At 43.9% G+C, this 24,300-nt stretch overlaps 2 protein-coding genes and 1 pseudogene across 2 annotated transcripts in view; all 3 read left to right on the top strand.

The window, feature by feature from the left end:
- LOC116825936 (butyrophilin subfamily 1 member A1-like) overlaps window positions 1–24,300 on the top strand; it is a 93,829-nt gene that overhangs the window by 1,105 nt on the left and 68,424 nt on the right.
- Window positions 1,510–6,680, top strand: LOC142047611 (butyrophilin subfamily 1 member A1-like; annotated as a pseudogene).
- Window positions 9,700–17,845, top strand: LOC142047648 (butyrophilin subfamily 2 member A2-like). The gene is made up of 4 exons (XM_075071673.1): window positions 9,700–9,812; window positions 13,718–13,738; window positions 14,645–14,677; window positions 16,387–17,845. The coding sequence occupies exons 1-4, from the start codon at window positions 9,737–9,739 to the stop codon at window positions 16,983–16,985; spliced, it is 729 nt and encodes a 242-aa protein (XP_074927774.1). The 5' UTR covers window positions 9,700–9,736; the 3' UTR covers window positions 16,986–17,845.

The following is a 24,300-nucleotide window of genomic DNA, read 5'->3' on the forward strand; positions in this document are numbered from 1 at the left end:
AACTCTGGACATGATTAAAAAAAGGAATTATTTTTTGTCAAAAAAACTACATGATTATTATTTGTTTGATTTGAAATGTTTATGGATGTTTCCTTTTTATAAAAAACCAACAGCTTGAAGTCATTTGGAAAAAAATGGACACACACACTTTAATTTTGGGGGAGTGGGTTTTGGGACTTTCCCATTTTCTGGCTTTTATTATTATTAATAATAATTAATTATTAATTCTTCTTTCTTTCTTTAAGAAATGACACAGGAGAAACATAATAGCAATCATAAAAATAAATCTCTTTTCATTCCTTTTAGTTTGAACTTGTCATTTGAAATTTACTTGAAATAAAATTCATTTTAAAATATTTATTTTTAAATTAAATCTCAAAAAGCGTTTGTGGTTATTTCTGCATTGTTCTGAACGCCATTTTTTTTCATTTATTGTATAATGACATATATTGAACTATTCAAGTGGTGTCAATTCTCTCATAATTTTATCATGTCTTGAAATATTTGATATTTTCCTTAAAACCCCAACTGTTCTTGTCCTGTGATTGAGAGAATTTCAGTTTTAATTTTTAAAGAAAGTTTCTAGTCCTTGTGATTGCAGAAAAAAGCTTGAGAATATGACCTGAGTGTGACCTAGAATCTCAGATACCAAAAGGCAACTTCAAAAAAAAAACCCCACATGTATTTTTTTGTCCAGGTGGAAGAATAGAGCTCCATGAGCAAGAGGATCTCCTACCTGGGCAGAGATCTGGATTTTGTTACATGTTTTGTACAGTGCCTCAGTCAATGGGGTCCTGATCAGTGACTGGTGCCTACACGCTATGGTGATAAAAACAAAATGTCATAAATGTTCTGTTTCCCATCTGCTGCATTTTATGTACAGCATAGTCAACTTTACCTATTACACTGGCTTATTATTTCCCATGATGGGAACAGAAAAACTGTGTCCGGGGGAGGGTGGGGGGTGGTTATAGGATTGTTGTGAAGAGAAAATTCTAAAGCTGTTGTTTTAATTACAAAACAGAAATCTCCGAACACCTATGATTTTAGGGTCAGATTATTAAAACGTCTCAGTATTGGTCTAACCTTGCTGCCCCTGTTAGTCATTTCAAGTTTTCCCGTTGACTTCAGTGGGGCACAATTAGGTCAGTGCTCAGTGATTTTCAAAATCCTGCCCTTAATTCTCTTAATTCATATTCAGAGGAGTTCGTTCATTCTCTCTCTCTCTCTCTTCTTTTTTTTTTGTTTTTTGCAGGGGGTCATGGGACATTAATCTCATTTTACACTGATCTGCTCTTTTTCGTGCAGACTGTGGGACGACTGGTGTCACTGCATAATATGCAAATGGGTTCACATAACAATGCATTTATCCCTATTTTTATTTAATGGGTCCTTTGCAATCTTCTATTCCTCAAACTCTAATATCCCGCTTGTCCTAATCACTGCAGCCTACTCATGAAGTTATACTGTTGTTGTGTTCTCTTTACTCTTCCTATTGTAGATGACGTTTCAGTGAAGATGACGGTTCTCTCGTTCTGCCAGAGCTCTGGATTTGGCTCCTCTCTACCTGGTCTTATTATTTATTTTATAATTGTTTATGTTCACAAGTTGGAACCAGGTAGGAATCCTCACGGCCTCTGCTGACTCCTAGAGGTTTTTGTTTAGGCCCTAGGCCTGCAGTGCCTTACAACTGGGCTGAACTTTATGCACTGTGAGCAGTCCCAGTGAAGTCAATGGAAGTAATCCCAGTGTATAAATGTAAGCACAGAGCGGGAACAGCGCCTTACTCGTTGTTTTTTAGCTGTGGTTCCTGTTGGTGCTGGACTATTTGATCTGACCTGGGGATAATTCGCAGTCTGTTTGTTCATATATGTATATTATAAAGATTGCCAAGAAGGCCCAGCTCATTGGATGGACACTTTTTTACTGCGGAGTAATACAAACCTAAAACATTAAAATGATTAGGTTTTATATTGATAAAAAGAGCCCATCACTCTCTCTTTAGTTGCAAATACAAAGGTGAATGGACCAATAGCAGTTTGGTTGGTTTTGTTTGGTTTGTTTTAAAAACACCTCCCTAAGGCTTCAGGACTAATAACACCCCAACACACCTTATCTCAATTACATCCTCCTCCAGCCATTCCCTTCCTGACAGAGAATGGACTCTAAATGTATCAGCCCAATGGGATGTTACAGAGCTGAAGGTCCTTCACTGAAAGCTTCCCACCACCATTCTTCTCCCACTAAAACCAGCAGGACTGTAAGATTGAGCATCCCAGCTGCTGTCCGCCACCATTGTAGCACACGAGGAGAGAGGTGGTAGCCTGGTACTAAACCATTTAGCGCTTCATGTGTCAAAAACCAGACACCTTGAATTGCACCAGAAATATACTGAGAGCCAGAGCAGATCCCAGCGCTAGGGTCACAGATTTCTGTTTGAAGAGCACAGATAAGGAAACAGGAGGTGACAGCCTGCAAGAGCTGCCAACTAGTCCTCAGGTGATAATGAGATTCCCACATTGCAAAACTGAGCACCGAAAGCTGGCAAGGCCCTGAGGTGCTGATCCAAATCCCATTGAAATCACTGGGATTCTTTCCATTGACGTCAGCAGGATTGGGATCAGGTCCCCAGCCACTTTCTTTCCCTAGTTTACCAGGCCTAATCCTACTCTCTATGCAGAGCACGGCACTGCCAGGGGCAGCAGAACTGAGGGGGTAGATATAAAATATTTTTTCTCTTTGAATTACTTTTCTTTTGTGTCCTGGTCAGGGCCAGATTTAGGGACAGGTGACTGCCTGGGGAGCTGGGCTTCGGGCTGCCAGGCTAAGGGTGCTGTTTTTGTTGATAGCAATCAAAGAGAAAATAGAATGTTTGAAGTAAAATGCCCCTAAATCTGGCCCTATTAACATTCTAAGTCTGCCACATACTGTAACATTATTTAATACTTGTCCACCCAGTGTTGGTGCATAGTTCAGTTTCTTGATGTTAGTACTTTTCGGTTATTCTTAAAACTAAAAAGTTTCTAAAAGTTTTACAGATCCTAGCATGCAAATTTATCATCTTATGAGACAGAGATAAATTGTGCATTAAAGTCATGAAATGAGCTACAAATGTGGTTAAAAAAATAAGGTATTCAAAGATTTAACAAACGGGGTGGGGTGCTGAAGATGTTTCTTTCCTGGGGCATGATTTGATGTAGGGCCAGCCCTGGTTCTGGTACCTTTAACAACACAGTGCACAATGATTAGACCTGAGCATGCTGTCACTGACCTTGTCAATGATCATATATTTTGCTATCCCGCTACCCAGGATGAGCACTGAGAATATGTCCACATTTATTTATCTATATATGTGAATAACAACTGCACATTTTGTTTGAAAAATCCATATGTAAATCTATAACACAGAGTGTTCATTCACAGAGCACTTCTCCCTGGTGTTCTAGTGATCAGTATTTGGTGCTGTCATTGCTATAGTCTGGATTAGATTCCCGGTGAGGGAAGGCTAGTGCTATGGCTTGTGTTATTCAGGTCAGACCAGGGGATCACAATGGTCCCTTTTGGCCTTTGAATCTATGAAATAGCTCCATGAAATATAAAATACATAAAACTGGACCTGTCTTGTGTATACCACCGACTAAATGTACATGATCTTCTCTCTGAGTTTATTTTCTTTGTCTCTTGGTACATTCCACAGCACAATTTAAAGTGGTTGGACCTGACCACCCTGTCACTGCCATTGTGGGTGAAGAGATTGTGTTACCATGTCACCTGTCCCCTAGGATGAGTGCTGAGAAGATGCAGGTGACGTGGTTCCGGTCCCAGATCTCCCCATTTGTTCATCACTATAGTGATGGAAAGGACCAGTATGGGCTGCAGATGCCAGAATTTCAGGGGAGGACAGAGCTTTTGAAAGATGGTCTGCTTAATGGGAGTGTTGCCTTGAGAATTTTCAGTATCAGACCCTCTGATGAAGGACAGTACCACTGTTTAGTTCTAGATGGTATCTTTTATGAAGAAGCACTACTGGATCTAAAGGTGGCAGGTCAGTATCTTGTGTCTGTATTTCTCTCTGGGATGGCTCTGAGTGATTTGAAGGACTCGTCAATCCTGGGGTTTATTTTGCACTAACTGCAATGCTTTTTAATAAAGATGGGCTGTGTCCACATGATGCAAATCTTCTTCCAATATAAATGCCCAGTTAATGCAAATTGGATAATCCACTTTAAAAGCCATACAAATCCCCTGTGCATGGCCAGGCTTTATGACCTGTGCCATCAGCACCTTCTTTATAGCAGTGCATGCCTCCATAGCAACAGCCCTGATGGCTGAGCTAGCAACACCAAGTTGCTACCAGTCAGTAACTCACCAATCAGGGATGGAGACATTCCAGGTGGTGATGGCCACGTGCTTCTCCACACAGAGGTGACCTCTCATGTTGGTGTGATGCTGCTGCAGCTGCAGGGTGAGCTCTGCACAGATCTCTAGGAAAGTGCTCCTTGTCATCCGGCCATTCTGCTTCCATTGCTGGTCATCCTAGGACCACACCATGAGCCTTTCCTACCAGTCAGTGCTGACTTCCTGAGCTCACAACGCAGTGCTCAGTCAAGCAAAGCTGCTCCAAGAAATATTTTTTTCTACAGTTACCTAAGTTGCTTCCTCCTTCTCCTCCTCTCATCCGAAATTGGTGCAGTAGCTTGGTGTCAGACTCCCAGAGGCACCGGGTTATGTGATCGCATATACATGTGCAACAACCTCTGTCTGTTAATGAATGCCTGGACAATGGCACGCAGCATATTCCCGCAGTGCTGGCTGACAGCAGTTTGAAAATTGTACTGACTCACAAAAACTGGAAGAATCACATGAGGTGTGAAGAGAATTCATGAGAATTTGCTACTGTGACCTCAAATTACAGAATTCTGGTGGCTTCTGGTAGGTATCTCAGTGCACCAGGACAGAAATCACAGAATGCATAAAGCCTGGCAGCAGGGCAACCCAGAACGCTGACTGCCTATTCCAAAATGTCTCTGCTCTGTTTATATGCTAATTCAAAGGAAAATGGGTAAAAGACAGCCATGTGGACACAATTATTTCATAATAATTATTCTGTAACAGTTAATGTTCACAAACCTAATTTAAATTAAAAAAAAAAGTAGACAGTCCTCATTCATTTCCTCACAGGAACTCTAGTGTGTCACTTTTGAAAATGGGATCTAAGTTCCTAAGTCAAAGAATTTTGAATATTTTATCCATGATCTGTTGCTGAGGCAGAATTCTTGTACCAAACGTGAAGACAATTGGAGAAAGGGCGCTTGAATTATTGTGCCTTCTTCATCAATAGTCATCTAACTATTTTGTCACTTTCAGGGTATGGAGGAAGAGAGTAAAATAGAGAAATAACAAACACCCAACATCCGATTTCCTGTTTTCACACAGTATAATCTAATGCCCAGGACTAAATTTTAGTTTCCTGAGGTAATCACCCTATATGAAAGTACCCTTCCAACACTAATATGATGGGACAGACCTTTATAAGTGGACAAACCGCGCAGTCTTCACTTGAAATTGGAATTAGTTATACACAACTAGTCATATCCATGCTGGCCAGGAATGCCATTCAATATCTGTGGGCACTAGATACTCCACATCTGAAAAATAGAACCTAGTATCTGCCAGCCCGGGACACTCTGTATCACCTTCATTCTGTTGAGCTACCTCAAACTTTGAGGAGAGAGCATTGATCCTGTCGACAGGCTAGTCCCCACTGATTTTCCCAATCACGAGCAGTTCAAAGCTTCATGCTCGAGGATGTCCAGAAATTCTCCCCCTTCTGCTCGATATTGTATTTGCGCGGGTCAAGTAGACTTAGAATGATTATGATCAGAGAGGAGACTTTCACCTGAAGGTACATTTGAAAATACAACGGTTTATTTTTCTCTTCTTTTTTTTTAAATCTGATAAAACTAAATTATCAATTAAAGGGGTTCATGTAATCAGAAAAGCTGTTCTGCTCTTGTGATCCGGATGAAAAATACTGAGGGAAGGTTTCCCTCCACATCCAGCAAATAATTATAATCCTTGTTCATATAGTTTCCTGAATCCATGGAGGATGGGATAAAGGGGAAGTTTAAAATTCTTATCCTCAAGGCTGCAAAATGTGCCTAAATCAACATGGATTTATTCATTGTCTCTAGCTTCGGTTCTCTCTCCTCATATCTTTGTTGAGGATTACAGGATAGGAGGGATCCGAGGGTGCTAGTGTGTCTGATCAGCTGGATGGTACCCAGAGCCCAAAGTGCTGTGGAGAGATCTCAGGGACAGCCACCTTCATCCCTCTGACAATATCTCCGAGAAGCCCAACGGACTGTTAAAACAGAAACTTCTATCGTATCTAACAGAAAATTCAAATCAGAACTTCCTGTTTGGTCAGGAACACCCGCCTCAGCCTAGAAAGGAATTCTATTTTTATATATCAGGTCGTACCATCAACACACAGAACAGCACACGAAAAAAATCTGAGATCGCAAGCCTGGTATGGCCACTGTCTGAAGACGGACACCGTCTGGAGTAGAGGACCTTTCGGTCTGGACCAGCAGGCCGTATCTTCTGTCAACCTCACTGATAGGATGTGTTTCAAACTTCCAACTAAGACACGGCAGCGCTTTAATGTGGTACTTTAAACCACACACAGCCACACAATTAGTTAATTGGTGTGAATATTCCTCTCCCCACCACCCCAAAATGTATCCTTGAATTGGGTTGAATAGGAATCTTGTGCACTCACAATGTTCAGCCTTGTCTACACTAGGAAGTTTGCCAGATTTCTTACTGGCAAACCTTCTTAGTCTGGGACCACTATACTGGCAAAACTGTCTTACTTTTTCTCGTGTACTACTTATGCCAGTTCCAAACTTGCCTAACTATATCATGTGTGTAAGTGCCAGGTTTGTCAGTATAACTTTGAGGTACTAGGGTTTGTCAGGCCTACAATGTTATAAATTCACATCGGGGAAGATATGCAACAGCCTTTGTTAACCAAGCTAAGATTTTTCCCAAATTCTTCAATCAAAAACACACTGGTTAAGATAAAACATAAAACAAGTTTATTAACTACAGAGAGATTTTTAAGCGATTGTAAGTGATAGCAAACAGAACAAATCAGGTTACCTAGGAAATTAAACCCAGAAAAAAAAATTACCCAGTTTGCCCATACCACTATGCGGAAAGCAATATGCACAAAACCTTTAACTGAGCTGAGATTTTTCCCAAACACTTCACTCATACCACACTGTTTTAGGTACAATATAAGTAGATTTATTAACTACAGAAAGATAGATTTTAAGTGATAGGAAGTGATAGCAAAGAGATCAGAGTAGATCACCTAGCAAATAAAAACACAATCTAAGCCTAATATATTACACAGGATTTGAATCAAGCAGTGTCAATAGTACCATCAGGTTTCCGTACACAGGCTAGAAATCTTTTTAGTCTGGGATCAGCACTTTCCCTAGTTCAATCTTTGTTCCTCCAGTGTTGATTTGCAGAGTGAGTGAGGACCTTGGTGATGTCACATCCCATCTTTTATAGTCTTTCCACGTGATGAGAGCCCCTTTGTTTCCTAGCCCAGTTTGTGGAAAAATACAGGTACCAAAATGGAGTTCAGTATCATGTGGTCTGCTTGTATGCCCCCAAATGCTTGATGAGTCATAGCAGCCATCATCCATAATCTGTCTGAAGCATACACAGTTGAGGATAAGCCTTTTCCATTGTCTTAGCTGGTGGGCCATTAGCACTGTCTAGCTTCTTCATTGTATTTGAAAGGCCATTTGTGGATGTTTCCAACTTTACAACATCTTTCAGTAACACACATATAGCAAAACTTTAATATCTTATTGGGTTGTATATATTGTCTTTGTATGTAAAGTTATTAAGTTCAACAGATCAAGACTTAGAATAGTACCTTACGAGGCATACTTTGTACAAAACTTTTCATAATTTTATGACAGTGGTGACTATGGGGATATGGAGTGTCACACCCACCCATACTGTATAGGCTGAAGAGTAATCAAACCAATCTAGTTACTTTACTTCTCTACCAGAAATGATGAGAGTATTGACCTGTCTGAAGAATGTGTTATGTTCCATTTGCTTTCTTTGATTCTAGAGATTTTGAATCTCTCATTCTAATACTATAACTGTATTTGAGTGAACCGTAAAAGGAAGGCACAGTAGACAAACAGCCAAACATGCTCCCCACTCTTACAAAAGATTCCTGATTGTTAGATAATCTATTGACCATTTTGGGGTGAGGGAACAGCACTTGACTCTGTTGCGAGGCTCACCCCCCATGGAAATCCTTGGCACATTGAAGTCAATGGCAAAACTTTTATTGAGTTCAGTGGGACCAAGATATCACCATCACCATCTATCATTTCATAAATCCTTGACTGCAAATAGTGATGATCACAGCTCACCACCTGCCTAGCCATTCTCAGGTTGCATCATTGCTGAGATGACTTTTGAGGAGAAACCAAAAGCAGGACAAGATATTGGCTTTATAGATTTTAACTGGAGATTTCCCCATTCTTAAGGGGCGGTTGGGGTGAAAGCACAAAATACCTTGTTGAAGAAGCAGAGAATTGGAAGTTGGCCTCACTGGTGAAGTAAACAGGGAATCAATCTGGTGGTGATGTACTGGAGTGGGGCTAACCTGGAGGGTTTTGTAAGAGAGGACAAGAAATTTGTGTCTGATGCATTGGAAGACGGGAGCCAATGGAGGGATTTAAAGAGGCCAATAATATAGTCAGAGTGATGACATCTTAGCGGAGATATTTTGCATCAATTTGATTTGGAGGGGAGCACTGAGGCCTGGGAGGAGGAGATCACAGCAGTGAAGATGTGGGATGATCAAGATTTAGACCAGAGTTTGGGAAGTGTGGGCAGAGGGAAAAGATCAGACCCGGGAGATGTTGTATAGGAAGATGGGTGAGATTTAGATCTGAGGTTTAAACAGGAGGATCACAGTAGTTTCCTGCACAGTAAGTTTAGATGAATTGTGTTTACGATTCATTGAAAGATTTAGGGGGAGATAGTGGATTGACAAGCAAATTTTCAACCTGGCAATTTCTGTGTTCTTTAGCATTGATAGCCTTGTTCTCCCCTGGCATAACACCACTCTGATCAATGACTTTAACCCTGCAGCACTCCGACTCGTGATTGCTACTATTGCTAGCAGCAGTATTACGTTAGATGCCTCACGTGAGTTTGTAGCGCTGCTGTGCTGAGCACTGCAAAAAAAAAAAGTGAGAGTCGGTTCCTGCTACAAAGAAAAAATGTCTAAATAATCAAGACACTAAAAAGGCTGGAGAGGAAATGGAGCCGCAGAGAGGAAAGGACTTTTCCAGGGTCACACAGCAGGTCACCAGCAAATCTTGAACCAAAACTCAAGTCTCACAAATCCCATCCCACTGCCCAAGGGACGGGAGAATGCTGCCTGTCATTGCAAATCAAGCAGGGTTCACTTCTATATCGATGTACAAATTTGATGGCTGTCTTGGTTGGAGTCATTTTTAACATCAGTTTCCTGTGTTTTATGCAGTGCCTTTATTTTAGACAAGTCCTATGGGGGTTTTATATGAAATGGAGTTATTTGATTTTTGTCCCTGCTTACAGAGTAATATGAGTCCCTCTGGGATTTTGTTTTTCAGATCCCTTTTTCCCAAGGGTGAATCCCTGGATGGTGGCTCTGAGCGTGATCCTGATGGTTTTGCTCGGTTCCTTTGCCCTTAGTGCTTATCTCTTCTGGATCAAAGGTAACAGGAAATATAGTGCAAGTCACAAGAGATTTTCTTCAAAGAAATTAGTACAGTGAAAGATATGACACTGGGCCAGGTCTGATGGAAAGCATCTGACAGCACCACCACCAGCAGCACAGGGAAGGAAATGTTACTAAGGTTTCCCTTTGGTCTAGAGGGGGAGGGTAGTAATCTGCACTGGCTCCAGGCACAGAGAACATCTCCCCCAGTACTTGACTGCAGCATTGTAGGGTGGAATGAAAGCTCAGTCCACTGTCCGCTGCTCTTTGTCCATTCACCACCCACCTTTGCAGTGGTGCGTATTGTGCCAGCAGAGCCTCCCCCAATCCAATGCACACAGCAAGGATCCAGGGAGCCCAGGCATGGGACTAAGGAGTTTAATTTCCCCCTTACTCCCTTGTGTCGGGGTGTTGTGCAAGATACAGTCTTGCCCTAATGCAACAGACCATGACATTTCCTTGTATGGAGTGGGGACGGAATTGGAAGAAGGAGAAAATTGGGCAATGGGGCTGAACCAGAGAGACCCAGATCAAAGCTGTGTTTTCTGCATCCTGTCTCCCAGTTCTCTGGGGTCGCTTATGTCTGTCTCTGGTCTCACTTCTCACATGACGCTGCAAAGCCTGATAGATATACTTAAAATCAGGTTTTGCTAATAAAGTGCAGTGCACCCACATGCTACATTGGTGCTCCCTGTGGAATAGCCAGTAGGGTAAGTAAATAAATGTGTTCTTGAATGAGGAAAAGAAATCACAGCCATTCGGTAAGTCTCATTCTTCCTCTTCCCATAAGTCAATTTTTTGTACACAGTTGTATCCCCATAGCACGGTGGTGATAGTGGTGTTGTTTTCCTGTTCTATTAGATTTACTATTCAATGTAACATTTTTTAAAATAGGATAAGCCTGAATATGAGGAAAGTGCACATCAGAGGGTGACAAGAAAACCTTACGAGCAACAACAGAAAAGGGGGCTTTGTACAGAAATGACCTCTTAGGTCAGATGATCTGCTGGTATAAACCAAAATCATGCTATTGAAATCAATAGAGCTAAACTAATTTCCACAAGTCCAGACCCACAAAGGGACTTGGGTGTTCCAACACTGAACATCACAACACCAAACTTTTAGATGCCTAGGAAAATCACTGGAACACCACCGTGATGTGGAGAGAGATGCACATTAGAATGAGATCCATAAAAGCCAATTGCAGAGGGGTGTGTCCTAAGCCCCGCCCTTCTCACAGAGTTTGGTGCCTAAGCCCAGGCTGCAGGGAGGTGACTAGCTCTGCTTGCTGGCCACATCCACAACCCCCTCTCCTGGAGTCAGGCTGCTTGGGCTCCAAAGCCATTTCTTGTGACAATGGGTGAGATGCCTGCTTAGCTCACTTTGGCAGAACAAAGTTGAAAAAGGCTTAGCTCTCTGTATAGCCTAATGCTCAGGAGCCAAATGAATTATACTGAGCACCTGCCGAGAGACAGTCCTAGAGCACTGAAAGGAAGCTCTGACTCAGAGGTTGTGCGGCTCAACATAAGCTGTTTTGGCTCTAACAGCTGAGTACTCACCTAGGCCTTGTGAATTTAAATCTGATCATGGATAGAAATGGGAAGGTGCCTTACTATAATAGGGGTTTTTATTTTGAGGAAAATGTAATCTGAGTACAGCAGATACGTAGAGGTTGTTCTGATATTTTTGAAAAAGAAAATAAATTCCATGTGTAAATGCTCATTGAAGAGGAGTGGGAATTAGGGAGCAGAGGAGCAAGGGAACGAGATTTGGAGCTGCAGTGAGGGAAGAAGTGGCTATGGAAAGGGGATTAAATTCACTGACTAAAACACCTTTCTTAATGCAGTTGCCTTCTGGTATCTTGTACCATTCCGGCATGACAAGTTGGAAAAATAGGGAATACAGAATTGAGGTGTTTGCCCCAGTGACCTTTACTCTGCCCCCTCTGGTGCTGGCAATAGCCACTTGAAATTATCTGCATGCACACTAGCTGCATTCACTGTTAGGTGCAGCTGTACTGAAGGGTGGAGGGGATCCATGGGAGCAGCTTGGCAGAGCTGTGATTGTGATCTGAGGTGAACTGCATGGACTGTGCCCCTGGGGAGAAGAGGAAGAGGGATGAGCCACTCTCCTTGACCCTTTTGTGTGTATTTGTGTACCCCAAATAACAGATTAGACAGAGTAAATGAGGTGGTTAGAGGCAAAATATGTCCTTTAAAAACTGGAAGTCAGATCTTCCTGAGGAAAATAGAAAGGAACAGAAACTCTGGCAAGTCCAGTGTAAAAGGATAATTAGGCAGGCCAAGAAAGAATTTGAAGAGCAACTAGCCAAAGATGCAAAAACAGGTGGCCAAACAGTCAGTGGGGCCTCTGGACAACCGAGGTGATAAAGAAGCACTCAAAGACGACAAGGCCATTGCAGAGAATCTAAATGAGTTATTTGCATCCATCTTCACTGCAGAGGATGTAAGGGAGATTCCCCTTCTCCACAACAGTTATGATTTTATAGACCTTTATCATATCCCACCTTAGTCATCTCTTTTCCAACCTGAACTGTCCCAGGAGTCACTCAGTGAAATTAATAGGCAGCAGGTTTAAAACAAATGCAAGGAAGTATTTCTTCACACAATGCCCAGTCAACCTGAGGAATTTGTTGCCAGAAGATGTTAAGTCCAAAGGAAAACTGGGTTGAAAAAATAATTAGATAACTTAACGGAGGATGGGTCCCTCAGTGGCTATTAGCCAAGATAGTCAGGGATGCAACCCCATGCTCCAGATGTCCCTAAACCTCTGATGGCTAGAAGCTGGGACAGGATGATGGGATAACTCACTTAATAAATTACCCTGTGCTGTTCATTCCCTCTGAAGCATCTGGCACCATCCACTGTCGGAAGACAGGATCCTGGGCTAGATGGACCTTTGGTGTGACCCAGTATGGCTGTTCTTATGTTCCAATATGTGTGATCAAAGAAAAGAGGTGCATATGTGCTTGGTGAGATCTAACATGCCTCATTTCAGTGCTGTGTTGGATGATTGTGTCTACAGGAGGGCACAGGGTCTTCTTGCAGTGGAGGATTGTCAATAGCTGGGAGGTGATGATGCGGTTTGTGAATTTAATGAAGGTAAATGAAACGATAATGTCAGCTGGCATAATGCACATAGGGTTGAAGCAGCTGTAAAATTGAGCAGAGGTGTTGTTTTCTGTGGAATAGGTGAGGTGGTTCAGTGTAGGGGTGGTGGGGGGGTAGCTTCTGTTCAGTACGGGGAACAGGCAGTATGTGAGTCTAGCTGTTTTGGGTGTACTGAAGTGTCACTTAATGGGAGCAGAGTTCAGGTTGTATGTTCAGGCTTGTACCTTTACTCTGTATTCCCCACTTTTCCAAAGGTTCAGTTTTGCTGAAATTGATGTTCTTGAATGCACAAGATACCATCAGCCTTAAGTTTGTGTTAAAGAGCTTTGGGCACTGAATGTTAGTACTGACTCAGACCAATGCTATAGACAGAGAAGGAGAAAACTAAACTAAACCTTTTTGCCTTTGTGGTACGCATCAAAGTCTCAGTCGTTCTATAATATCTGGGGCCAACGTAGTCTCCTCCTGTGACATGCTGCAATGTGCGTCGTGGCTCTGACACTTGACCCACAGCACACAGCCTGCTGCCTATGTAGGCACTGAATGGTACAGAGGGCCTTGTATTAGCCTGCACATCATAGGTGAATCTCAGCCATCATGTATATAATCCTTTACAAGTAGGATTTCCAAGGATGCTTAAGTGACATAGGGGTCACTGGAACTTCTGCCCCTCAGTAACTTAGGCAGTTTTGAAAATCCCACCCTGAATGTATATCCCTGGAAAGAGAAGCCCATCTACTAATAATTGATCCATTTTTGTTTTGTTTTTTAGAGAAACATGCAGCAGAACTTAGTAAGTGTCATTCTCCTTCTTTCTATGTGTAAACCCTTTTGAACAAAGTTGTGTCCTTATAACGTTCTTTTTCCCCGTGTATGTTTTTGTTGTCATGTTTATAGTATAACATAATAATAAGGGGTCTCAGATTGAACTTGAAAATTCTAAAACCAAAAGGTAACTTGAAATAACATTTTGAAGAATTAAAAAATACTGATATTTTGAATAGAAACAGTAGCTCGGCCTTAATTTTAGTTCTGAAAATGTAATGAAGTAACGTGATGAATATACTCTTCTGGTAAAGATATATGAAGAATTGTGGAGGGCATGGTTATATGACTGTTAATCAAAGAAAGAACATTTGAGCATTTGCTAACATAAGAAACCTTCTTTTCTTCATTCTTGTACATTTTTTAGAAGAATTCCTCTTCCCACAGAATTCACTGGAAGATACGTAATTGATTTCAGTAAAAGCAGGAACACGCCTTAAATAGGGTCTTTTGCTTGTTTGGTTTTTGCAGTGTACATGTAGTGTGTTTGCAGCTAAAGTCTGATTATAACTTAGTAGGAATAATTCTACAGGAAAAGGGATTAGTTTAGAATATGAAACAACCAGACAGCAATGCTCATAATGTCTGTGTAGTTCTGTTTGTTTATTTTGTTGTACACTTCTGGTAGAATTTGTAACTTCCAATTTTCTCAATGCGTCGGTTTATACAACGTTGAATCCTGTACATAGAGCATGCGTTCAGATTACTTTTCTCATCTCATCTGAAGAAGTGGGTCTTTACCCACAAAAGCTTATGCCCCAAATAAATCTGTTAGCCTTTAAGGTGCCACTGGACTCCTTGTTTTTGTGGATACAGACTAACTTGACTACCCCTCCGATACTTTTCTCATCTTTGTTTATCTGGTTGGTTTTAGGGTGGAGAAGACTTGTGGCATCTCTAGAAGAAGGTAAAGTTAGTATTTTGTCAATGTTCTGATCTCACCTCACGTGAAAATGTGTCACCTCTTCCTTCACTGTAGCAGTGTGTTTGGACCTGATAGTTCAGGGAATTCCTCACCAGCATCCTACATTTTAAAGGATGTCATAAGATTGTAACTCTTCTGCTAGGTGGTGGTGGCAGAAATATCTAGGGATTCCTCTTAAGAAGAGGACACAGAACTGGTTTGAGCCCCAATAACGTGAGAAAACTAAACACTACCCAAGGTGCTCTAAGAGGTGATCCTTCTTACTTGCAAGCGCTGAGTCAGTGTCCTAGAGCTCAGGCTGCATCCTGAGCCCAGAAGCCTACGCAGCATTGAGATACTCCTGCAGCCCGAGTCAGCTGACAGGGTCTAGCTATGGGTTTCTGTGCTGAGTAGACATCCTGAGAGCCAGTACTTCCCCATACAAGCACTGAGTCTGTGTGTAATGAAAGAAAAAACTTTTGCATAAGAGGGAAAAGGAACTGAGCATTAATTTGGGAAAACACAATTACAAAGCCTGTAAACAGAAGCAAACACCCACCCCACAGTGCACTGGGCAGTGTCCTTTGCCTCAGTTTCCAACCTTAGGGTGCAAAAGTCCAGCAAACGAATGTTGCTTTAGCATTCCACTCCCCTTTCCATGCACTGCACCCCACACACCATTGGTTGTTCTTGGTCAGCAAAATCCACCCAGAGTTCAGAGGTGCATTCACATGGGTTCATCTCCCACACCTGGAGGAGGAGGAGGAGGAGGGCATCAAGCAATGTCTCTGCTGCCATGTGCCTCTGCAGCTGGCTCTCTGCTGCTGCAGTAGTCTGCCTCAGCCCACAACTGCTTTCTCTGCTCCTGCTTTTGCCATGCCCTGTTCTGAGATTCCAGCACTTAACCTAGTGATTTCACTGGGTAGCAGGGAACCTCAGTGCTTGTACAACCTCTGCCTTGTCTTTTGCTGCAGCACTGTCCCCTCACCTGGACTAAGGCTTAGCCCCTAGGGCTTCTTATGGGTGATTCAACTTTGATAATCCCTGAACAAAAACAATGGGCTCTCAGTTGAATCTAGTCAGCAGTTTTTGACTATTGGTGGGCATAGATGGCAAGTATAATCCCATGGATGCTAGATGCCCGGTTGCAGGTTTTGGAAGGTTTCTACAGTGGGGAGCTTTTGCTTATTACTATGTGCCGTGCATGTTCTGGGGCAGCAGAGCAGGCAATCTCCAGGGAGAGTACTGATGAACACGGGAAGCTGAGGAGCACTTTTAACCTCCTCAGCTGCCCCAGAACCTGCATGGGGCACATCAAAACTCAGGTTCTTTGGGAAGAGACAAGCACCTTTCCTGCTGGGTGGCTTGGTCTCAGGAGGGAAGGTGTGGCTGGGGGAGCTCAGGCCACCACAGGGCTCCCCTGGCTGTGTGTGTGGGGGGGGGCTCAGGGCTCCAGCTGCTGGTAGGACCTCAGGCAGAAGAGGCAGGGCCAGGAATAGCCTCCCTGAGGGAGGATTCCACCTGCTACCCATCCCAGTGGGGGAAGGATCAAATGGTGTCTAGGACTCTTTATGCAGGCCTGGCACAGCACAGCCTGGAGGAAGGAGATTCCCTGAGCCACTCTCCAGCTGGGGCAGATTCTGTCACTGACACCATCAAACCCTCCCCCAGGACCAACCTCTGCCCCTAACACTCATTCTCTCTCCCCCCAGTGAACGTGACTCTGGATCCAGACACGGCTTATCCTGAACTCATCCTGTCTGAGGATCGGAAACGTGTGAGATGCGGAGACACATGGCAGGATCTGCCCGACAACCCTGAGAGATTTGATTCTAGAGCCTGTGTACTGGGCTGTGAGGGATTCACCTCTGGGAGACATTATTGGGAGGTAGAGGTGGGGGATGGGAAATACTGGGCTGTGGGGGTGGCCAGAGAGTCTATGAGAAGAAAGGGAGAGATCAGGTGTTGCCCTGAGGATGGGATTTGGGCTGTGGAGCGACAGGACAATCAGTGCCAGGTTCTCACCACCCCTGAACCCACCCTGTTGAGCCGGGTCCCCAGCAGGATCCGGGTTTGTCTGGACTGTGAGTGGGGCCAGGTGACATTTATCGATGCTGGTCATGAGGCCCCGATCTTCACTTTCCCACCAGGCTCATTCAAGGAGGAGAGAATCCGACCCTTGTTCTGGGTGTGGGGCAGACACACCCAGCTCAGTCTGTGTCCCTGTGACATGAGGGGGGCGGAAGGAAGAGACTATCCCACTGGGGAACCGGAAATCAGGCTCTCTAGCCTTACTGACCCCAGTTTCTGACTGTAGACTCCCATCTACCCAGCTCCTGGCTCCTCATCTCTTTGCCCCATGGGGGGGGCAGCACTAACAGCTGGGCTGGAGACAGGCAGAGGTAGGGGTGGCAGGTGTCATAATATAGTGCCCCCCACAGGGTCCTCTGGAGAGGCAGATTAGCATTGTATATTGCTAATGCTTTTACATGCATTGAAAGATATTTAGGGAAGGATTGAAGGTGTGAGTGTGCAGTGAAAGGTTCCTTTGCGGTTGCAAGAGGCTGAAGAGAGAAGAAGGGAGAAGGGAATGCGTTAACTCAACGCTCCAGCTAGGTCTGAAGATAAGAAGCTGGCTTCAGCCCTAGGCCAAGGCACCCAAACAGACTGCTGCCAAAAAGCTGGAAGCCTGTATCTCAATCCTGGCCAGCCATGAGAAAAGTGAATTGAGCTGAACAGAACTGCAGGGGTTGCAAAAACTAGTGAGATTTTGAAGATCAGCAAGCTGGAAAACAACAGTCTCGCATCCCTGAAGCTGGTGTGTTTTGGGGAAACTAAGGGAGCCGCAGAAGGCTGGTTTGGATTAGTACAGAGAGCACGGAGTATGGGGGTCCTTGGATGAAACACTCTACAGAAGAACCCAGGGCTTAAAAACATCCCAAGAGCTGAAGTAAGTAGGAGATCGACAGCAGACCCTAGATGGCCTGTGCACAGAACAGAACTCTCATCCACCCTTCCCCCCTCTTATGTTACACCCAGACTTGGCCAGCCTTGAGTTGTGCATATGTGAGTATGAAAGTGGGTTAGGGCTCAGGCATTAATGCTTTCTTCATTCCCTGAGTGCTGGGTATGCCCCACATCACTCACCTCTGTTGTTTGGTTAATAAAACTTTAAAACTTAATCACTTTGTGTGCTCCTTCATCTCCTCCCCTAATGATCCTGCTGTCTCAGCCTGATCACCTGAAGCCTCAGGCAGATTGGTAACATAAATCTGTCACACAGGGATACAGAATGAATCATTCAGGATTTTTGGAGGAGGGGTGGGGTGGGGAGAAACTGGAAGCTTTGCAGCAGCAGGGAGCATTTTGTACAGATCTGTGCAATTAGATCTCATTGGTGCTGGGGGAGACACACAGCCAGAGCTCCTGCCGCTGAGGCCCAAGTCATCCCCTGTAACTACTCGAGAGCCAGCAACACTAACTGTCAAACCCACAGGGGATGGTCAGGGAGAGTCCTAAATTCAGATGATAAACCAAGATATATTATATATTGTTTTGAGTCCTCATGTTTTGGGGGGGGGGGGTCAGTTTTGTGTTTTTTGGTTGTGACTCATGATTTTTAAGTTCTGGGTTTGGCAACACTGCAAGAGTCACGGGTTGCAGGGGGGTGGGGGCAGACTGGGCTGAACCAGAGGGAACAGATACACAAGGAAAAGATAACGTAAAACAGAATCCTGGAAAAAGGGTGAAAATTAAATATAAAAACAATTAAAGGAAAACACTCTGAAGAGGGGAAATGAACCAGAGGCAGCGAGAAAGGAAGGGATAAAGTCAGGGGAAAGAATGGAGAACATGAAGGGGAATGATCTGTGACAGGGATCAGAGGAGAGTGAAAGGGACACAGAAATAAACAGGGACGGGAAATGAGGGCTAGGAAAATGGTTAGTGATAATGAACAGTATGAACAAGAAGGGAGAAGAAAAGGGAACACAAGAGGGACGGAGATTTATAAAGCATCACTGAAGGTGCGACTGTAACTCATTAATTTCATATGTTACTTCCTTGACTGTGTTGCATTTTAGTGTCATTAAAAACTGTTCTAAAAACCTGTGGGTCTGTTTTCCGTTGTTGTGGGTATTGAAGCTGCTTCTTGGCTCCTTTTCACTCTGATGGGTATTGACAGTAAATAAAGCAGGAAAGACAATTCTGATTTGTTCCTTTTGAGTTTTCCAGATGCAGTTGTCAGGAGCAGAGTTGTGAAATTTACTTCCCTATTTTTGTGTGTCCCCCAGCACCAGAAGGGAATATACCGGCATGTCCCTCTGATGAGAGCTTGGGTTTTACTGTGATATGTTGCTATCCAGTCTGTGCTTTGTCCCTTGTGCTGTCTATAGCCGTGTCAATCTGTGGAGAGGGGCTGAATACATGGTGCTGACTCTCCTCTTTTGTTTCCAGAGGTGTTGAATTTATTCAAAGGTGGCCAAAGAGATATGAAATATGTTGGGCAGAAGAAAAGTGAACATCAGCAGTTGCTGTGGTGTTCATGGGGGGGTTTCATGGGATGGGACCTGCTCCCAGAGACAGTCTCCATGGGTTTGTCCTCACTAGGATGCAGGTGTTTCTCTCATTGTACAATCCGTGTGTAGACAAGGCAAATGATGGTTTCACCTCAGTGTAACTGGTCAAGAATTCTGGGGGCTGGCAGGTGTTTGGGAGAGTTAATGGTCTCCTTGATTAGCTACACTGAGGTGAAAACAGCTCTTGCCTCATGTCCATTAGGACTGTATAGTTAGATCACTGCCTTGTGTTTGTTATCGCATTTGGGGGAGGGGAGGGGAACACCCTTTCTCTTAGGGTAGCCATGAGCTAAAAGATGGGATTTAAAGGGAGACACCCCACCCTCAGACAGGGCTGTGACTTTGTCTTCTATGAGCTTGTAATTTAAATGACTGGGGATGGGATCCATGAAGACACATAGGCTTTGCAATGCTGAGCATCACCACACCTAACTTTTAGGTGCCTAGAACATCACAAGAAGAAACACTGTGACCCATAAAACCTGGCTTAGGCGCCTAGTCTCCCTGTACAAACAGACAGGCAGATGCCTTAAAATGCCATCCAGGAGAGCCAGCATGCTAGGTGGGGAGCCATCTAAACGAGCCAATGGGAGATGCTCACAACAGGGGTGTGTCCTAAGCCCCACCCATCTTGAACAGAAGTGTCTAAGGTTATATCTACACCAGAGATTGGCAACTTTCAGAAGTGCTGTGCCAGGTCTTCATTTATTCACTCTGATTTAAAGTTTCACATGCCAGTAAATACACTTTAACATTTTTAGAAGGTCTCTTTCTATAAGTCTATACTATATAACTAAACTATTGTTGTATGTAAAAGTAAATAAGGTTTTAAAAATGTTTAAGAAGCTTCATTTAAAATTAAATTAAAATGCAGAGACCCCAGACCAGTGGCCAGGACCCAGCCAGTGTGAATGCCCCTTGCCACCAGCTCAGCAGGGATCCACACAAAACATGCCAAGCCCCAGTGTGACTTTAACACCATTTCCCTCTAAAGTTCCCCTGGGTAACTTCCTACCATAAATTCCAAGTCCTCCAGTCTGCTCCTCTTCTATGATGTACTCCATCTGGATGTCAGGGTGTATCCCAGTCTGGCTGGCCTCCAGGTCTTGGAGCAAAGGCTGTCTCACTTCAGGAGCTGGCAGTGTGCTTCCTAGCCCTCCTGCAGTCACCCAGACTGAGCAGCTCTGCAGGCCTTTATACTGCTCTCTCCAGCTGGAGCACGCCCAGCAGAGCCTCAGGGGCGTGGCTTCCTCTGCTAGGAAGAAACGGTTAACCCCTGAGGTACTAGTGCGGGGCCGATCAACCCCGTCACAGGGTTGCATAAGGACGGTGCGAAGGCAGGGCCCTGGGGAGAAGGAGTGGCAATGGGGGCTAGGTCATGATTCAAACGTCAGTGGCCACCCCACTTTTAGTTAGCGTCTGTTGCTCCTGGTGTCTTCACCAGACCTGCTGCAGTGGCACCATTGCATTGGTACAGCTTCCCCGCTGCAGCGCTGTGCGTGTAAATGTACCATAAGTCTGGACTGCTCGGGGGTGCCTACCTCTGCCTATCAGTCCAGGAATGGGAGCCCACTGCCTCAGGTGTTTTCCTGGGGGAACGAGTTAGTCTTCTGCTATGCTGCACACAACACAGGGAAAGGAGGGAGAGGTCCTGCTACAAAGTTATAACTTTTATCCCAGTGGTTCGCACACTTGCCTGGGATATGGGAAACCCAGGTTCATTGCCCCCCCCACCTCCGGCCAGGAGAGGGGAGGGGGAGAAATGATTTGAACAGGGGTTTTGCGTTTATTTCCTAGGTGGTGCTCCCTGCCCCAGCTCACCTCCACTCCGCCTCCATCTCCCTGGGCCTGAGCGCATCACCGGTTGCTTCTCCCACCCTCCACCACTGGCGCCAGAGGGGTAGGATTTGCTGGGGTCTGATGCTTAGCCTGTTCTACTTCCAGTTCATGCTTTCTCTGTTTTTCCCTCTCTTCACTTTCTTTTTGTTGTTTTTCCATTCTTGCAGTGTTCTCCCTCTCGATTCTATCTGGTCTCTGTGGGCTTGCCTCCTCCTCTGTTGTTTTATTGGGAGAGCAGCTCTCTTTCTTGAATGTTGCTTTTGTGATCGCCTTTTGGCTCTTATCTCTGTTGTGTCTCCAGTTTGATTTGTCCTCCTTTTCTTTAGTTCCATCTCCTTTGTTTAATTTCAGATCATGAAGTTTTTTTTCCATATTTCGTTTGTGTTCAAGATTTTCGTTTGTTCGTCCTTGGAAGTCATGGTTCCTGTTTTCTTGTGTTGTGGTGCCCTCTGGTGTTTGTTGCCTGAATTGCTGGCTTTCTGTCTCTGGAGATCTGCCTAGCAACTTGTGGCTGCCTCTGGCTCTCTTGGATAGGCAATCTAACCAACAAAGCCAGTGTATTTACCTGTGTGCGTTTGCTGGAATTCCACTCTCAAAGGGAGTGCTATTGTTTAACCAACGACCCTTAATGGCCCTCTTAATGACTCTGCTAAAAATGCAAACAGCCAAAAGCAGGCAGAAAAACTTCCTATCTGGCTGCTTTTAAAACCAACCCCTTCTCCCTGCTAATCCCTAGCAGGAAAAAAGAAAATTAATGTAGCTGCTGGCTTCTGGATTCGTACTTCCCATAACCGCTGCCTCCATGTGGTAAAGCCTCCTGTCCCAAATCTGGACTTTAGCGTCCAAAACCTGGGTGCTTACCTGAAACTCCCCCAAGCTCACTACCAGCTTGGATTTTACTTCGCTGCCACCAGATAAGATTTAGGCTCCTATCAGCCTGAGTTCCCCAAATACTCCTTGGGGGACCCCCTCTTTGGCCTCCCCAACTTCTTTTGGGAAGACCCCCCATGACTGAGAAGTCTGAGTCTACTGGTAAGGGAAAAATCCCCCTCCCTTCCCTCTCTCCCTCTCTCCGGTGTCCTGCTCTGAGCCACCTGAGGGAATTGATGCAATCTCCTTTACATCACAATACCAAGAAAACCTTGTCTCCTTTCTCTCCAAAGAGACAGCTTCAAACACAGGGAAACTGAAGTGATTCTTTCTCTCTTTCCCCGTAGCCTGTTCCCGCCCTGGGGACAATAGGACAATAACCCACAGAGCATGGGCTTTTCCCTCCCCCCCCCTTTAGCCTGTCACAGCTGTAACAGAGCTCTTGGGCACAAAGATTCCTCTCCCCTTTGCCTCACTAGGAAAGAAACTTCCACAAGTTTTAAAAAGAAAACTTTATATAAAAAGAAAGAAAATACAGAACAATAATACTGCATTAAAAGATCAGTACAGGCTCTTGCTTATAAGAAAATATGAATAACCAGTTTGATTTAAAAAATAGCCAATTCAAATCAATCCAGCAATCAACACAAATACAAATCAAAGCACATGACAGCCGATGACTTTGTTTCCTTTTGTACTCACAGATTTTTAGTAGAATATTTGAAATAGGATGGAGTTAGAAGAAAAGCTTGTTTACTCACAGCCGAGGAAAACAAAAAGACACAGAGAAGTTTCAGTTCCCTCCCAGACTTTAAAAAAAATCCCAGGTCTCTGATTGGTCCTCTGGTCAGGTGTTTGGTTCCCCCTTTGTTCACCCTTTACCTCTCTACTTATGACAGGTGCTCCCTGCCCCAGCTCACCTCCACTCCGCCTCCACCTCCCTGGGCCTGAGCGTATCGCCGGTTGCTTCTCCCACCCTCCCAAGTTTCCCGTGCGAACAGCTGATTCGCGTGAAGCTGGGGGAGGGCACAGAGAAGCAGAGCAGGGCGGAGCATTCAGGGGAGGAGGTGGAGGTGGAGTGGAGGTGAGCCCTTGCGCCCCTCAGCTTTGTGCACCCAAGGCAAGTGCCTCACTTGCCTTGCCCTTGTTACGGCGCTGATGGAGGGTGAATCCCCTCATTCTTGTAAAAAATAAAATTATGCTCAGAATCAATCAAAACAGAAAACTGCCTGCTTTTCTTCTTCTGACCTCAGTGGGAATTAAGTATGTGCCTAAAGCTGATCCTATCTTCAAGAGTGTCACTGAATAGGGACTTCAGGCCATACTGAAAAAGGAAAATTTATACATTGTGTAACAGATTATCTCCTCTGTGTGAAAAGCCATTCAAGGGGCAATATCATGAAGAAACCTATAGGAGTGCAGCTATTTAAAAATGGCAGTATTGTTGTGAAATTATGTTTTTGTTCTGTTTTAAACAATTTGCTTATTTTTCAAATTTTAATCACATATTGAACAAAAAATTAGAGTTTAGTTTTTCTTTTCTCCAGTTTTCATTTTTGCTCCCTTTTCTCCTTTGAGACAGGATAAGGGATGGGTGAATAAAATGTTTTTATTCCATTTGATTATGGTTTCTCATTTTGAATCAATTTGAATTTTTTTCATTTAGCATCATTTCATTGAAAAATCAGAAAAATTAAAATAGGAAAAAATCATTTTTTCCAAAAAATGTCTAAGAACCATTTTCTATTGAAAAAAATCATTTTTGTTTAAACATTTTTGACCAACTGCATTGTTGTCGACTCTCATAAGTTTTTGTGGTTTTTATTTTAAGTCTCATGATATTTCGTAATTTTGTGTAAGTCCTAATGCTCTAGTTATGGGTTTGTGAGAATCTCAGATTTCATTTAAAGTAAAAATAAATTTCTAGTTTTTGTGGTTGCAGGGGAAAGTTTAAGATTCTGACCTGAGTGCACACTCAGGGGTCAGAAACCAAATGGCAAAAAAATAGAAATTCAAAATGTATTTTTTAAAATACTGATTTTAAGTCAATCACTTCTTTTTTGATCCAGCTGTGATTTTTTTCGATTATGTATGTGCATGCGACGGAGAGAGAGGCGGTCCAGAGAGGCCCAGGCCACTTTCAGCTTTTGAGGTCCCTAGCCATAATAAAAAGATTTTGTCAGCAGGCGAGTAGGGAAGGCATGATGATCAGCATCTTGTGCAGATGGAAGCAGGACCAAAGAATTCTGAGGAGGGACTGCTGGGTGAGGAAAGTGGACGGTGGAAGCATGTGACTAAGAGAACCAGGCAGAGGAAAAGACGGGCCAGTGAAGGAGAAAT

Source organism: Chelonoidis abingdonii, chromosome 12 (genome assembly GCF_003597395.2).
Source record: "Chelonoidis abingdonii isolate Lonesome George chromosome 12, CheloAbing_2.0, whole genome shotgun sequence".
NCBI lineage: Eukaryota > Metazoa > Chordata > Testudines > Testudinidae > Chelonoidis > Chelonoidis abingdonii.

Excerpts from the sequence above, each read along its gene's own strand:
- LOC142047648 (XM_075071673.1), top strand. The coding sequence starts at position 9,737 with ATGGTGGCTCTGAGCGTGATCCTGATGGTTTTGCTCGGTTCCTTTGCC. Across the intron at positions 13,739-14,644 it reads GAAACATGCAGCAGAACTTA|GGTGGAGAAGACTTGTGGCA; the intron begins GTAAGTGTCATT and ends GGTTGGTTTTAG. Across the intron at positions 14,678-16,386 it reads TGTGGCATCTCTAGAAGAAG|TGAACGTGACTCTGGATCCA; the intron begins GTAAAGTTAGTA and ends CTCTCCCCCCAG.